Below are 14,478 nucleotides of genomic sequence, written 5' to 3'. Positions count from 1 at the left end.
TGAAGGCATTGTAAGTCCCAGGATGACATAGGAGCTCATCACAAGATACAGGTAAAGACCTTGCTGATAAAACAGGATGCAGTAAAGACTTAGCTGCCCAAACCCACCCAAACAAAGATGGCGATGAGAGTGACGTTGGTCGTCCTCACTGCTACACTCCCACCAGTGCCATGATAGTTTACACATACTATGGCAACATCAGGAAGTTACTTTATATGGTCTGAAAAAGAGTGGCATGAATAATCCACCTCTTGTTTAGCATATCATCAAGAAATAACCATAAAAATGGGCAACCAGCAGCCCCCGGGGCTGCTCTGTCTATGGAGTAGCCTTTCTTTATGCCTTTACTGTGCTAATAAACTTGCTTTCACTTTACCCTGTGGACTCACCCTGTCTCTGCAGAAAAGAAAGAAAAAAAAGTGACAGTAAAATAAAGGCCTTTTAGGCATGCAGAAACTCGCTCCCTCTGTACCTGTCCTGAAGAAATGACTGGTATCAGACATGGTAGCCCTGTGAAGGTATAGCCCTGCAAATTGAAATGGAATCCAGAGAGCAAGGTGTGGAACCTAAGAAGCAGAGAAATTAACCCAGGAATTCAATGAAAAGAAGACCTAAGATAACAGCTTTGCAGCAGGTCCCCCAAAACAAGAGGTCAGCAAGGAGAATTCAGCAATGGATTCCATGCAACAGCTACCCTATTACAAAGGAGAAAGACATCAGTCATATGGTGAAGAGAATGACATGTTTCTTAAGAAGGAAAAAAAAAAAAAAAGACAAAAGCTCTAGGAAAAAAGAAATTAATATGTCTTAAATAAGGTACAACCCCAAATCTGGCATTACTTTAATTAACTAATGTCATATAAGAGAAAATCCATTTTATATTGTTACTTAGAATATTCCTTTTTGAGTAACACAGGCTGACTCACAGGATTGTGTCTTTAAGTCCATTTCATTAGGTTTACAGTAATGATGTTTATATAACCATAATGTTGTGAATACTTCCTCCCCACACTCATAAAGAAGGTCTGGGTTTTTTGTATTACTAACCAAAGCCATGTATCAGTGGCTTTGCTTGGCAAAGGATAATTTGGACCCAGAAAGCTTATTCTCAAGGCAGCTTTCAAAAAGTCAAGTGGCAGGGCAGCACTGTTCACATTTTGATGTGCACCTCCCTATCCTCTCTCCCCCACCTCCCCATCACATCCCCTCACCTCCCATCACCTCCCCCCACCTCCCCATCATCTCCCCCCACCCCACATCCATAACCTCCAGGCACAAGGCTGGTGGAAAGAACATATCTCGAATGATTTTCATTTTACATATGTATGTTTGTATGTATGTATGTATGTATGTATGTATGTATTTTTGAGACAGAGTCTCGCTCTGTTCCCCCAGGCTGGAGTGCAGTGGCGCGATCTTGGCTCACTGCTACCTCCGCCTCCTGGGTTCCAGGGATTCTCCCACCTTAGCCTCAGCGATTCTCCTGCCTCAGCCTCCTGAGTAGCTGGGATTACAGGCGTGCACCACCACATCCGGCTAATTTTGTACTTTTAGTAGAGACTAGGGTTTCACCGTGTTAGTCAGGCTGACTCCACCCGCCCTGGTCTCCCAAAGCATTGGGATTACAGGCGTGAGCCACTGTGCCCGGTTCCCCTTTGTATTTTACTTTTGTTGTTAAATGGTTTACAAAAGCACATACAATTTTATACCAGTCTGGAAAAAAAAGTGCTTGACAAACTGCTACTGTGACTTCACTGAGATGCAAAAAGCAATATGGTTCTCACCCGATCAGTGGACTGCCACGCAAGCACTGGTACTGCGGATGCCGAGGTGCGGCCATGGCCACGGGAGATGCCCCTGCACAGAGACAGGACTCTGCTTCTGGAAGGCCTGTGGGGAAACTGGATTTGCTATAGCTGAGAGTTGTCCAGAGTCCTGGGCATGGTTCCACACATTTCACTGAAATCAGAGTAGCTGCTGCATATCTTCTGGAACTGATGTGATCCGGCGCCTTGCTCTGCCTGGTCCATGCTGTACTTCGAGTCTCCTCAAAAACAGGCCCCTGCTCTCTGCCCTCATTATGTGACTCAATGGGAGATGCCAAGGTGGGCAGGTGCCAGGGCTGCAGGTCTGGGAACTGGGCAAAGCAGCCGTGAGATGGGAAGAACGGTCCCCTTTGCTTATCGTTGCTGGACAGCATGAGTGTTGGAAGTGAGATCTTTCAAGATAGAACTGAAATATTTTTTGGGGGGGGGGTCTTGTTCTGTCTCCCAGGCTGGAGTACAGTGGTACAGCCTCGAATTCCTGGGCTCAAGAGATCCTCCCGCCTCAGCCTCCCAAAGCCCTGGGATTATAGGTGTGAGCCACCATGCCTGGCAGAACAAAATCTCAACAGGGATGTTATCTCTGGAAAGGGGTGGCTGTAAATAGTTTTATTTGTTTATCCAAATAAATGAGTGAATATTTGTAAAGTGCCTAGGACAGTGCCAAGCAGCTGGTGAACAGCTATAAAAATGACATGAAATCTGTTTTTTAATTTCCCTACAATGAACACACATTACTTAGATAATTAATAATAAAATTATAAAAGACTTCTGGCTCCATTAAAGTCAACAGAACAAAAGGTTTTTGTTTATTTCTGTTTATTTATTTATTTATTTATTTTTTTGAGACGGAGTCTTGCTCTGTCGCCCCTGGCTGGAGTGCAGTGGACGGCTCTCAGCTCACTGCAAGCTCCGCTTCCCGGGTTCACGCCATTCTCCTGTCTCAGCCTCCCGAGTAGCTGGGACTACAGGCGCCCGCCTCGTCGCCCGGCTAGTTTTTTGTATTTTTTAGTAGAGACGGGGGTTTCACCGTATTAGCCAGGATGGTCTCGATCTCCTGACCTCATGATCCGCCCGTCTCGGCCTCCCAAAGTGCTGGGATTACAGGCTTGAGCCACCGCGCCCGGCCTATTTCTGTTTATTTTTTAAACTCAACAAGATTTGATGGCTGATGACCCAGGGAACTGAGCCCAAGGAAGGAGCCAGAAATGACTTCTCAGTGCCAAGGGTAGGCTTGGCTGACCATGAGCAAGTAAAGCCACAGGGTGTCCTGGGCAGCATCTAGTCCTGGAAGTGGTGGGAATAAACCCTCTTCAAACTGAGCTTGTACAAAGCCCAGAGACACTGACCTGATTTTCTGTGTCAATCTTTATTTGGCAAACAAAGTTCCTTCCCGATAAGGCAGCCGCATGAGAGGAGCGACCGGGTGCCCAGCACCCAACCTCCAAAAGCACCTCCAGCCTGAAGACAAAGAGCCCAGAGGCCCACCTCCCCTTGCACTGCTTTAGTGTTGCGCATGGAGGGCTGACTGCAGGTCTGCAAAGCTCTAAGGTGTGCCCGAGTCCGCAGAGCAGCAGCCGGAGCTGGAACAGGAGGCGGGTGAGCCTCCTAGCCCCGGGTCGTGGGCTGGAGGGAGCATGCCAGAAAGGAAGGACCCTGCAGACCAAGGCTCCGAGGGGCTGTGCTCCTGGATTCTGGCTCCCCTGGGGCAGGCAGGGGCTCTGGGCTTGGGCCCAGCTTGGAGTCACAGGCTTGCTCCGTCCCCTAGTGAGTGGCTGTCATCGCCCCTCAAAATGGGCTGTGATTTGTTCCAGAGTCTTTCCTTTGGTTTCAGGGACACAGAACAAGGTGAAAAGGACACTGAAGATGCAGAAAGCGGAGGCAAGCCAGAAGGCTCCGTAGGGCCTGAGGACCTCCTGCAGAGAGATGAAAGGCCATGGGTGGACGTGGGGAGAGATCAGGAGGCCCCAGGCAATCACTGAGGCAGCTCCGCCACCAGGGGGTCCAGTTCCCTGACCCCAGCCTGCCCTGCCCAAGGCTGCAGCCATTTTGTCTCCACCCAGCTCTGGGACATGGAGGATAGTCTGGCATCCAGTCTGATGGCTTGGGCCGAGCACTGTCCAAGATACTGAGGTTGTATGGCTGGGGAAACTGAGGCTCACAGCAATGAAGTGACTGCCTCAAGGCCAGAGACCCGCTATCCAGTGACAGCTAAGCGCCTGCTCCAGGTCTGACTCCAGGGTCCACAGACCCACCCTCCACTCTCAGCTTTGGCCCCACGCTGAGGCCGCTGGGGGTTCTTTCATAGTGCGGTGGAAATGGGTGAGATAGGGCAGAGCGAGCATGGCCCCAGGAGCACATGGGGACTCTTGGGGCTAGTGGCATGGAGGCAGGAGTGAGCCATCCCCTTCAGCCAGAGCCCGTCCCCGCCACCCCCCACCGCTGTGACCTCCCACATGCCAGAACTAAAAAGGTGCTTCTCAGCTCCTGGTCCTCTGGGACCTGGTGATCTCTCCCTCCTTGAAGGCCTTCTCTTGGCCTCTTGGACATTATCTCTCCTAACAGGACTGTTAGGTCCTTTGTCACCTCCTCCTTGGCTGCTTTTCCTCCTTCCTTTGCTGTCCATCCCCTCCCAGCTGCAGCAAGTAATCTCCACCCCCAGGCATCGGCCCAGCTCCCCAATGTGCTCCCTGAGCAGCCCTGCCTAATTGGGTCCCAGGCCCTGCACAGACTCCAGGCTGGCCCCTCACCGACCCGCCCTACCACATCCTAACCCACCCCACTGGTTCATTCTGCCACCACTGCCACAGCCTTTCCTGCCCCTGTCATAAGGGGCACCGTGTCCATCTTGTTCATTGCTCTCCCTGGCGCCTTGAATGGGCCTGAACATGGCACATGCCAGGAGACCTGGAGGGCACAAATGACTGAACAAACGACCAGATCATCTGCCCAAGAACTGTCTCTGTGTTGGCTGGGAAGCCAACTGGGACAGGGTCCACGCCTGTGCCAGTCCATCCGTGAGAAGGCAGCAGCAGGATGAACTGAGTTAATGCTCCCATCAGCCTTAACAGCAAGCTGCTGTTACTCTCCTCCAGTTTCAGCTAAGGAAGCAGGTTCAGAGAAGGTAAGCGTCATACCCAAGGTCACACAGCAAGGAAGTAGCCAGGGTGGGGCTGCAGCCCAGTCCTGTCAACTCTTCCCACGTAGACCTTAGGCTCAAGGCCCACGTTCCTGACGTTCACTAAGGGGAGAGGCCAGCTGTGCTGTCTGACTGCCAAGACAGGCGGAGGACTCCTGAGGGGTCACAGCCTGGGTTCCCCATCTGGCCCAGCCCATCTGCCTCCACTTCTCCTTGCCCAAGATAGCCAGTGGCCCAGGCATGATGGGGCCCAGGCTGCATGTAAGGGCCACGACCCTGGGTCTTCTGCAATACAAGTGGTTTAAGACAGTGCTGCTCGGCTGACTGCACGAATGGGGTGCCGGGGGAGCCTGCACTCACCATGAGGCTGCTGAACTCCTTGGTCACGAGAAAGGCCATGAGCCAGTTGGTGAGGACACAGACGCCTGTCGCCACGCCCTTGACATGCAGAGGGAAGATCTCTGACATGAGCAGCCAGGGGATGGGCCCCCAGCCCACCGCAAAGCCTGTGGGAGCGAGACAGGCAGGACAGGCATCAGGGCCCGCAGGGCTGGGCTCCTCGGCTCGCCACAGAGCCAAGAGACCCAGCTTCCTGGCCTGTGGGGCTGAGCGGTCCTGGATCCCAGTGTGGTCCCGCCAGCTCCATGCTTTCCTGCCAAGGCCTGGGCCAGCCTCTTCCCTCCTCAGGCACAGGCTCTGTCTCTGAGATGGGGTCACAACGGGGCCTGCTCAAGCGCTGCTCAGGGGATTAAGTGAAAGGAAAGCAGAGGAGCCTAGTTCAGCATCTGCATGCGGTCAGAGCTATAAATACAGAGCTTGGGACCCACGAGACTAGAGGTGAGGCTGGGGAAGACCCCACCTGCTGGGAGCTGCCAGTGCAGGGCCGGGGGATCACTTCCCACTCCTCGCCTAGCCTCCCACGGGCCCCCTTACCGGCGATGAAGAGGCACATGCTGCCCACGGCCAGCCAGGCCAGCCCCACGCTGGCATCAACAGGCTCCGTGGAAACAGGCCCTGAGAGGGCCACGTGCGAGGAGTTGCCGGGCCCACCCTGGGTCAGCTTGAAGTAGGTGCCGAAGGCACTCGTGCTGAACACCATGACCACACCTGCAGGTGGGAGGGCGGCAGTGGGTGGGGCGCCCGGGGAACGGTCCAGGGGGCAGCAGCATGGCCTGGATGCCTCTGAGAGGGGTGGGCTCGGCTCCCAGAGAGCGGCCAGCCTGGTGTTCCGGGACCTTGGCCCCAGGAGCCCTGACTGGGTGGCAGCCACCCCGCCTTGGACTTCAGCGATCTGCAAGAAGTTCCTGGAGCAGACCCTCTGGGCCGAGGAGACGGGAGGTACCGGCGCAGCAGCAGCGGGTGACTCTCAGCCCCAACGGTTGTCTTTGCAGCAGCTGCTGGGTACCAAATGTCCGTGGGCCGCAGCTCTTGCTGAAGGCCTCACATGGATCACCTCCCACTCCTCACAGTGGCGCTGAGGGAGGCGCTACCATTACCCCCATTTCCCAGAGGGGGAAACTGAGGCTCAGAGAGGTAAAGTCACTTGTCCAAAACGACCCACAAGCTCCTGAGTCGCTTCACCTTCCTGGCCCTCAGTTTTCCCATCATAAGCTGGGGCTGTGACGGCGCCTTCTGGTGGGTTCACCAGAGGTCAAAGGCGTGGTGTGGGAGTGCCACTAGCATGGACAGGCCTGCAGTGAGCGCTTGGTGACGAGCTGCCGTCAGATCATGGCCGCGTTAGTCCACGACGTTTGGCATCACAAATGCTCCCTGTCCTCCTCCTGCAATGTGGTGGCCTGGGTAAAGGCCCTCCAGCCCATGGCGGGGAGGCTGCTCAGGGGTGAGCCCTCACCTGACAAGACCAGGAGCAGCCTCCGCCCTGCTCTGTCCATGATGAGAGCCGCCACAGCTGTGAACAGCACCTGGATGACACCCACGACGACCGAGGCCAGGCTGCTGTCCTGGGGGAGATGGAGCCCAGGCGGGTCAGGCGGGTCAGGCGAGAGCTTGGTCCCTCCCTCTCCAGGCCTGTGCTGGGTGGCTGGGTCCTGGGCTTGGGGAGGAAGCTCCATCTATGTGGGGGCTAGACGAGGCAGGCCAGGCAGAGGCCCCTTTACCTTGAACTTGGCCTCTTCAAAGATGGTCTCTGCATAGAACATGATGGCGTTGACCCCCGACAGCTGCTGGAAGGCCATCAGGGAGACGCCGATGATGAAGGGCTTGTAGATGGCGGGCTGCCGCAGCAAGGCCAGACGAAAGCTCTGCTCTGACGGAGACTGACCATCAGGATTTCTCTCTCCTCTCCCGCAAGGGGCGCCCTCTCTATGGGTCCACTGTCCTAAGGCTTGGGGAGTGTGTCGGCTCCTCATCCCAGCACCCTCTGTGTCCTCAGGTGTGCAGACAAGTCCCAGCCTCCCCATGTGTCAGGTGAGATGACCCGCACCTGCCCAGGGCACTTCCTGATCGGTGGGGGGAGCCACAAAGAGGTAATCTGGGCAAAGAGCAAGCTGCTGTCCTCATCCTTGCCACGACCAACACGTCCAGCACCTGCCTCAGGTCTGGATGTGGCTCTAGCTGAGCACCTCCTACGGCCCTCCCCACGGACCCTCCCCTCCCCACTGAACCCATCCTCCTCACTAAGCCCCGCCTTCCTTCCCCCCACTGAGCCCCACCCACCACTGTGAAGCATGTGCTGACTCCCATGTCACAGGGGAAGAGCTCAGGCTTAGGTGAGGGGCAGCATGGGAGCTTCAAACCCATGCCTGGGTGACTCTAAAACCCAGACTCTTAACCCTCTACCCTGCCCTACAACTCTCTTGTTAAATCCAAGTCCTCAGCTCTGCCTCTGTATCCCCCACCAGGCCTGGCCATTCTCTTCCTGAGACAGAAAGGGTCAAGGCTCGGGCTTTGCTGGTGACTTTGGAGGCTAGGGCCCAGCCCCGTGGGGTTCCAGCTGTCTTGGCCTGCTCTAAGACAGGAAGCACTGGGACTGTCCTCACTGAGGGTGGAGGGTGGACAGGCACCTCCCTGTCCCCTCAAATTGTGGCCTTGGGAACAGGCTGTGCTACCCTCACGTGACTGCTGTCCCACTCCTGTCAGCTCTGTCTCCCAGCCTCTCACCTGCTCGGCCCCAATGGGGGGGTCTTCCCAGCCCTGCTCGGAGCCCCACAGGAACCGCAGCGCGGCCATGGCCTCCTGGCGCCTGTGCTGAGTCAGCAGGAAGCGCGGGGTCTCGGGCATGACACACATGAACAGCAGCATGAGGGAGGGGGGCGCACAGCCCAGCACAGCCAGCCAGCGCCACTCCAGCACCCAGCCTACGGGAGGTTGTTGGGGGGAGGCTGGCGTCAGAGCCAGGGTGAGCCAGCCTGGGCCTTGCCAGCCTCAAAGACTCAGCTTCAGAGATGGGGCCTTGCTGCCTCTGCACATCTGCCCTCGTGTTTTCTGACATTGCCATTATCACAGCTGGTCATGAAGGCGCACGGCACAGGCCAACCACACCAGCTGTAGAAGCGATGGTGGGTATGACAACGCGGACATTACTAGGCTGCATCTGTTCGGCGAAACATTTATGTAGCCACAAAACAAAGGATGAGGTGTTTGCTGCGTGTCCACGTGGTATGATGTGGCACCATTTGTAGAAGAGGTGGGGGAGGGAGGGTAAATATGCATATCCCTCATATGAACAGACTCTCTGAAGGCTACCAAGAAACAGGCAATGGGGGCTCCCCCAGACAGGAAAGGGACAGAGGTGGAGTAAGCTTTTCACTGGACATTCCCCACGCTGGCACTTGAGTGTTGAATCATTTGAATGCATTATCTATTCAATGTATACATGAAAGTAGAGAGGTGAGAGGGTTTTGCTGTCTTGATGTATGAAGAACAGCACAAGTGCAGAATTGCCTAGCTTTATATAAGGTTAAAAGGTTCTCTTACAAAGGGGCCTTGGAATAAATGAGTCTAGGGCACTGTTGCTCTAATTATTAATTTTTCCTAAGCCCAAGGCTTACCCATCCCTGGTTCCCAGTGGAAAAATACCTCTAAGATAGCCATGATGTCCCTATTTTTCTTCTGTGCTGGGGGTGCAGACAATCATTCTATGAAGTCTAGTTGTTGGAACATGACTGCCCCAATGTGAAGAAACGTGTCACCACCATGTCACTTTGTGGAGTTAACAAGAGTTCACCCACCCCAGTGGATCAAAACTCACAGAAACTGATCGGGAAAGGGAGGAGAAGCAACAAGCACATATTCAGATGAGCTGAAGATAGTGCCACGGGTGGGTGGACACCCAGTACCTGTCCCCAAAATGATGAACGTCAATGCCTGCACACAGTGGGGACTTTGGTTTACTCAGGTCTCCCAAGGTAGCCAGACGCTGGCAGGATTCTGAATTAGGGTAGTTAAGTGGGTAAAAATGAAAGACCAAAGACCTGTGTATCATCATCAGTCCTGAAGATGCAGAGGGCCTGTGCCCTGGGCCAGGCCATAGCCCGTCAGGCCCCCGAGGCCTCCTACCCTGATGATCCCCATGGTTCTCAAGTCATCCCTTGATAATTCTCATTTGGAACCCACTGTTAGGCACTTTTCATGTGTCACTTACTTTAATGGACAGGTACTGGACTAGATGAGGTTATGCCCATTTCAAGACAGAGAAACTGAGGCTTCCAGAGGTGGTGTGACTTGGCCAAGGTCACGCAGCACGTAGGAGAGGCTATCCCCAAACCCAGGATGGTCAGATTTGAAGCCTGCCCTTGTTTTTTCTTTTTTTTTTTTTTTTTTTTTTGAGACAGAGTCTCACTCTGTCACCCACACTGGAGTGCAGTGGCATGATCTCAGCTCACTGAAACCTCAGCCTCCAGGGTTTCAGCAATTCTTGTTCCTCAGCCCCCCAAGTAGCTGGGATTACAGGTGCCCACCACCACAATTGGCTAATTTTTGTATTTTTAATAGAGATGGGGTTTCACCATATTGGCCAGGCTGATCTCGAACTCCTGACCTCAGGTGATCCGCCAGCCTCGGCCCCCCAAAGTGCTGGGATTACAGGCATGAGCCACTGGGTCTGGCCTCTAAAGCCTGGCTTCTTTCTAATGAGAACACACCTGCCTCCTGAAGCGTCTTCATGCTGGCCCAGCTTTGCCCCTCGGGGTCGCCAGGACCTGGCCTCCTTCACATTGCAACTCGCCGACATGGTGAATCCAGCACTGACATTCTCAGGGGGACTCACTCAGCCCTTCAGACGCCTGGGCTGAAGATTTTTACAGGGACTCACCCACTTCTGGAGCCCTCTGGTTTGTCACTGCACAGTAAGGTACTGACCTAACCAGTCAGCCCTTCCCACACCCCTAGAGGGGGCTTCAGGAAAGATGAGGATATCACCTTCTCCAGCTCTCCTTGGAACTCAGTCATAAGACACACCTCTCGGCTGGGCGCGGTGGCTCACACCTGAAATCCCAGAACTTTGGGAAGCTGAGGTGGGCGGATCACACGGTCAGGAGATCAAGACCATCCTGGCTAACACAGTGAAACTCTGTTTCTACTAAAAATACAAAAAATTAGCTGGGCATGGTGGCACACGCCTGTAGTCCCACCTACTTGGGAAGCTGAGACAGGAGAATCGCTTGAACCCAGGAGGCGGAGGTTGCAGTGAGCCGCCACTGCACTCCAGCCTGGGTGACAGAGCGAGACTCTGTCTCAAAAAAAAAAAAAAAAAAAAAAAAAGACTCACCTATCCCAAGGTCCCAGGAAGGTGATCTGGAGCCTGGCATGTTGGGCACTGGCTGTGTGACCTCAGACAAGTCCCTTGACCTCTCTGAACCTCTGTTTACACATCTGTAAAATGGCCACATGACCACAAACAGGAAGCAAGAGATAATGACAACTATACCTGCCAGGTAGGCCAGGAGGATGCCGACGACGACCATCAGCTGCACACAAGAGCCGAGCAAGCCCCGGACTGCTGGGTAGGCGATTTCAGAGATGTAGACCTGCCAGCAACAAGATGAGGATTTACGGCTGGGCGCAGTGGCTCACGCCTGCAATCCTAGCACTTTGGGAGGCCGAGGCGGGCAGATCACCAGAGGTCGGGAGATCGAGACCAGCCTGACCAACAGGGAAAAACCCCATCTCTACTAAAAATACAAAATTAGCTGGGCCTGGTGGCACGCATCTGTAATCCCAGCTACTCAGGAGGCTGAAGGAGGAGAATCACTTGAACCCGGGAGGTGGAGGTTGCAGTGCAGTGAGCCAAGATCTCACCATTGCACTCCAGCCTGGGCAACAAGAGCGAAACTCCGTCTTAAAAATAAACAAATAAATACAAATTTTTAAAAATTTAAAAATTTTAAAAATTAAAAAAAAAAAAAAAAAATGAGGCTTTACTCAGGCTCCAAGAGTTCTTAAAACAGAAAGGTCTCAGCCATTCAGAGCTGAGGAAAGTCCTTGCAGGGTGTTACGGCAGGCCCTGAGGCCCCTTAGTGGAACCTGCCCAGGTGAGCAGAGCCATCCCCAGGTCCTCACCACTGACTGACAGATCTGTGGTAGGCGTTTAAAGGGGATTAAAGGTAACAGAGAGGGCTGCATGTGATGGCGAGGCAGTGGGCACAGAGCTTCTCAAGCCTTCGTTTAATGGGCACAGACACCCTGGATAAAACGTAGATTCCGATGCAGTAGGTCTGGGCAGGCAAAAGATTCCACCTTGCTAACCAGCTCCATGTGACGCCCACCCAGGATCCTAGCCCAGGGCCCAGGCTTGGAGTGGTGGCCTTGAACCAGAAGCACGAACTCTCCGCCTCAGTCACTAGGCACTGCTCCCTCCTGGGCCCACAGGCCACCAGGCCCTCACCCATGCATCTAAGGTTATTCCATAGCTTAAGCCCTAACACAGGTGTGTTTCTGCCCAGTTAAAAAAACCACAGACATGAAAGGTCCAGCTTCTTCCCCACCCTCTTCTGGTCCAGCTGCTGCTGCCAGTTAGCAAATGCTGGTGAAATGCGCACCCAGGGAGGGCCCCGAGTGGCTGCTTTCAACCTCACTCCAGTGAGATATTGTCCACGCCCATGGCTGGGGGCAGTTCATGGGTCACCAAGCTGTCAGGGTCCAGTCCTCCACAAGCCATGCCAGGGGCTGTCTACCCAAAGTCCCACTGAATCCTGACCACTCCCTCAGGGACTAATGCCATAATCCCTGTTTTCCAGGGAAGGAAACTGAGGCCCAAGGAGACACTCTGCTCAGGTCAGTGGCAGAACCAGGATTTAACCCAGATGTTCGGGGCTCCCAAGTGGGCAGCCTGGGTCAGGAGGGGGAAAGGGGGAAGATAGGGAAGCCAGAGGGGCTGGCCTGTGAGAAGGGAAGGGGAACACAGAGACCAGCAGCCTTTGCCCCAGGAGAAACCAGGACAGGAACTTCCTGCTAATTGCAGTCATTGACCGGAAGCCAGGGATGAAAACCATAATGTAGGGAGTGGGCTCCTATGCATCATCTGCAGGTCCGTAGAGCAAAAGACGGGCATGGCTAAGTGGGACAATCCTGGGTTCCAGCAACTGCTTCCCCTCTGACTAGCTGTGGACCCTGCCTGGGCAAAGGACTTCACCTTTCCGAGACTGCATGTCATGTCCTCAGTGTAAAATGGAGAGAACAGCAGGATCCTTCCCAGGGTGGACGGGAGGGACCGCGAGATAACGCAGGGACTTCAAGCCTGGCACCTATAAGGTCCCACCAGGGGAAGCCGCGCCCCCAGGACTGAGGAGCGGTTTGTCCACTCCTCCTCGGTCTCAGGCCGCGCGAGACAGGACACTCGCGAGACGGGACACTCACCGGGGCCACTAGGGAGGCAACACCGCAGGCCAGGCCGGTGAGGAGGCGGCCCCCCAGCAGCATCCACACGTCTTGGGCCGCGGTGATGACAGCAAAGCCGGCCACGAAGGGCACGGAGCACAGCAGGAGGCTCAGCTTGCGCCCGGCGCGGTCCACCAGCCAGCCGCCCAGCACTCCCCCTGCCGCGGCACCCAGGGTCACGACGGCCTGGGGGCGGGCGGCGGCTGAGGAGGGGGCGCCGAAGCCGCAGCCCATCCTCCCCCTCCGCCCACGCCCCGCGGGCTCAGAGGGAAGGAGGCGACTTCAGGCAAATAAGCCGGGGCCCGGCCCCCGTCCCGAGGGGAGGGGTGGGGGGCTGAGGGGCCCGGCGCTTGTCCCGAGGGGAGGGGTGGGGGGCTGAGGGGCCCGGCGCTTGTCCCGAGGGGAGGGGTGGGGGACTGAGGAGCTCGATGCCCATCCCGAAAGGCCCGATGCCCGTCTTGTGGGGAAGGGCGGTGGCGGAGGGGCCCGAGGCCTGTCCCGAGGGGAGGGTGGGGGACGGAGGGTCCCGATGCCCGTTCCGAGAGGAGGGCGCGGGATCCCAGGGCTGGAGGGGCGAGTCCGGGGCCTCACCCCGAACCAGGAGGCGGCAGCGTCGTCCAGGTGCGGGGCCGGGGGCGCGGCGCGCTGCAGACTCGGGATGGCCGGGGAGCTGTAGCCGAGGGCGAAGCCGAAGCTGAGCGGGCCCAGGGCAGCGGCGAAGGCGGCGAGGAAGACGCGGCGGCCGCGGGGCGCGCTGCGGGGACAGGCCGAGGGTGAGCCGAGCGGACGCGGAGGGGCGGGAGGGCGAGGCCGCGTCCAGGCCCGGGTTTCCCGGGGCTCACCTGCCGCCAGGCGGCCCCAGAAGCGGCTGGGTTTCCTCTGGGTCCTCGGGCGTCATGTCCGCGGCCAACGCCGATCGGCCCGCTCCGGCGCCTGAACCACCACCGGCCCCGCGGGTGCGGCCCGCACCGGCCTCTCACAGCCAATGGGCGGCGGGGGGCGGGGGGCGGGGGGCGGTGCTGGGCGGGATCGGAATCGCAGAGCAGAAGCAGCCAATAGGAATGCAAGGCGGGGTTAGCGAATGCGCTAGGACCCGCCCTCACATTAAAGTAGACCAATGGAAGCATAAAGCTGATTAGCAAAGCGCGCTGGAACCGCCCCTAGGACGGAGAGGCCCTAGGTACAGGTGGGGCGGAGTTTCCGTCTGGGAGCACAATCACCCAATCGGATTGTAGTGCGAGTCCGTAAACGGGGCCAGAGAGTTGCCTCAGAACTGAGCTGGCCAATGAGGTTGGAGGGAGGAGTTATTTTTTTCTGGCACCGCCTCTCAATCTAGCTTCAACCAATGAGGGTAGGGGCGGGGCGAAGGCGGAGCACGTGGGCCTCAGCCCGAGACTTCCCGCCCCCAACTCCGAGAAGCTGCAACTGTCCTGCCGGGTCCGGTTTGCAGTTCCTTCCCTGCGTTAATCGCTGCCCTGGGGCCTGTATTGGAGGCATCTGACCTCTTCCTGGGCCCAGGTCTGCAGGAGAGAGAGCCTCTAAGCAAACTGTCCTGGGCCGCCTCCCTCTCCTCTCGGACGCCAAGACTGGTCATACGCTCCCGCTGGGCTGCTGGCGGCGGAGGCGTGGCCCTGTGCACCGAAACCCACCTTCATGCTTCCCAGATTGCTGAAGGCTCGC

The 14,478-nt window shown here is 56.2% G+C and overlaps 1 protein-coding gene across 3 annotated transcripts; it reads right to left on the bottom strand.

The window, feature by feature from the left end:
- Positions 1 to 2,957: 2,957 nt before the first annotated feature.
- On the bottom strand, positions 2,958 to 13,789 carry SLC2A8 (solute carrier family 2 member 8). 3 transcript variants are annotated; one of them, XM_030919941.1, is made up of 10 exons: positions 13,641 to 13,789; positions 13,390 to 13,552; positions 12,778 to 12,984; positions 10,850 to 10,949; positions 8,083 to 8,279; positions 7,080 to 7,223; positions 6,815 to 6,923; positions 5,896 to 6,069; positions 5,323 to 5,468; positions 2,958 to 3,739 (listed from the first exon to the last, which is right to left on the bottom strand). In XM_030919941.1, exons 1-10 carry the CDS (start codon positions 13,694 to 13,696, stop codon positions 3,602 to 3,604), a joined length of 1,434 nt encoding a protein of 477 aa, XP_030775801.1. In that variant the 5' UTR covers positions 13,697 to 13,789; the 3' UTR covers positions 2,958 to 3,601. The 3 variants fall into 3 exon arrangements, with proteins under 3 accessions (XP_030775801.1, XP_030775802.1, XP_030775803.1); XM_030919942.1 differs by lacking the exon at positions 8,083 to 8,279 and having other exon boundaries at positions 7,080 to 7,228; positions 13,641 to 13,785; XM_030919943.1 differs by lacking the exon at positions 5,323 to 5,468 and having other exon boundaries at positions 3,654 to 3,739.
- Positions 13,790 to 14,478: the final 689 nt, after the last annotated feature.

The sequence above is a fragment of the Rhinopithecus roxellana genome, chromosome 16, assembly GCF_007565055.1.
Source record: "Rhinopithecus roxellana isolate Shanxi Qingling chromosome 16, ASM756505v1, whole genome shotgun sequence".
In the NCBI taxonomy this organism is placed as follows: Eukaryota; Metazoa; Chordata; class Mammalia; order Primates; family Cercopithecidae; genus Rhinopithecus; species Rhinopithecus roxellana.
This window is presented reverse-complemented; position numbering and strand designations above follow the sequence as displayed.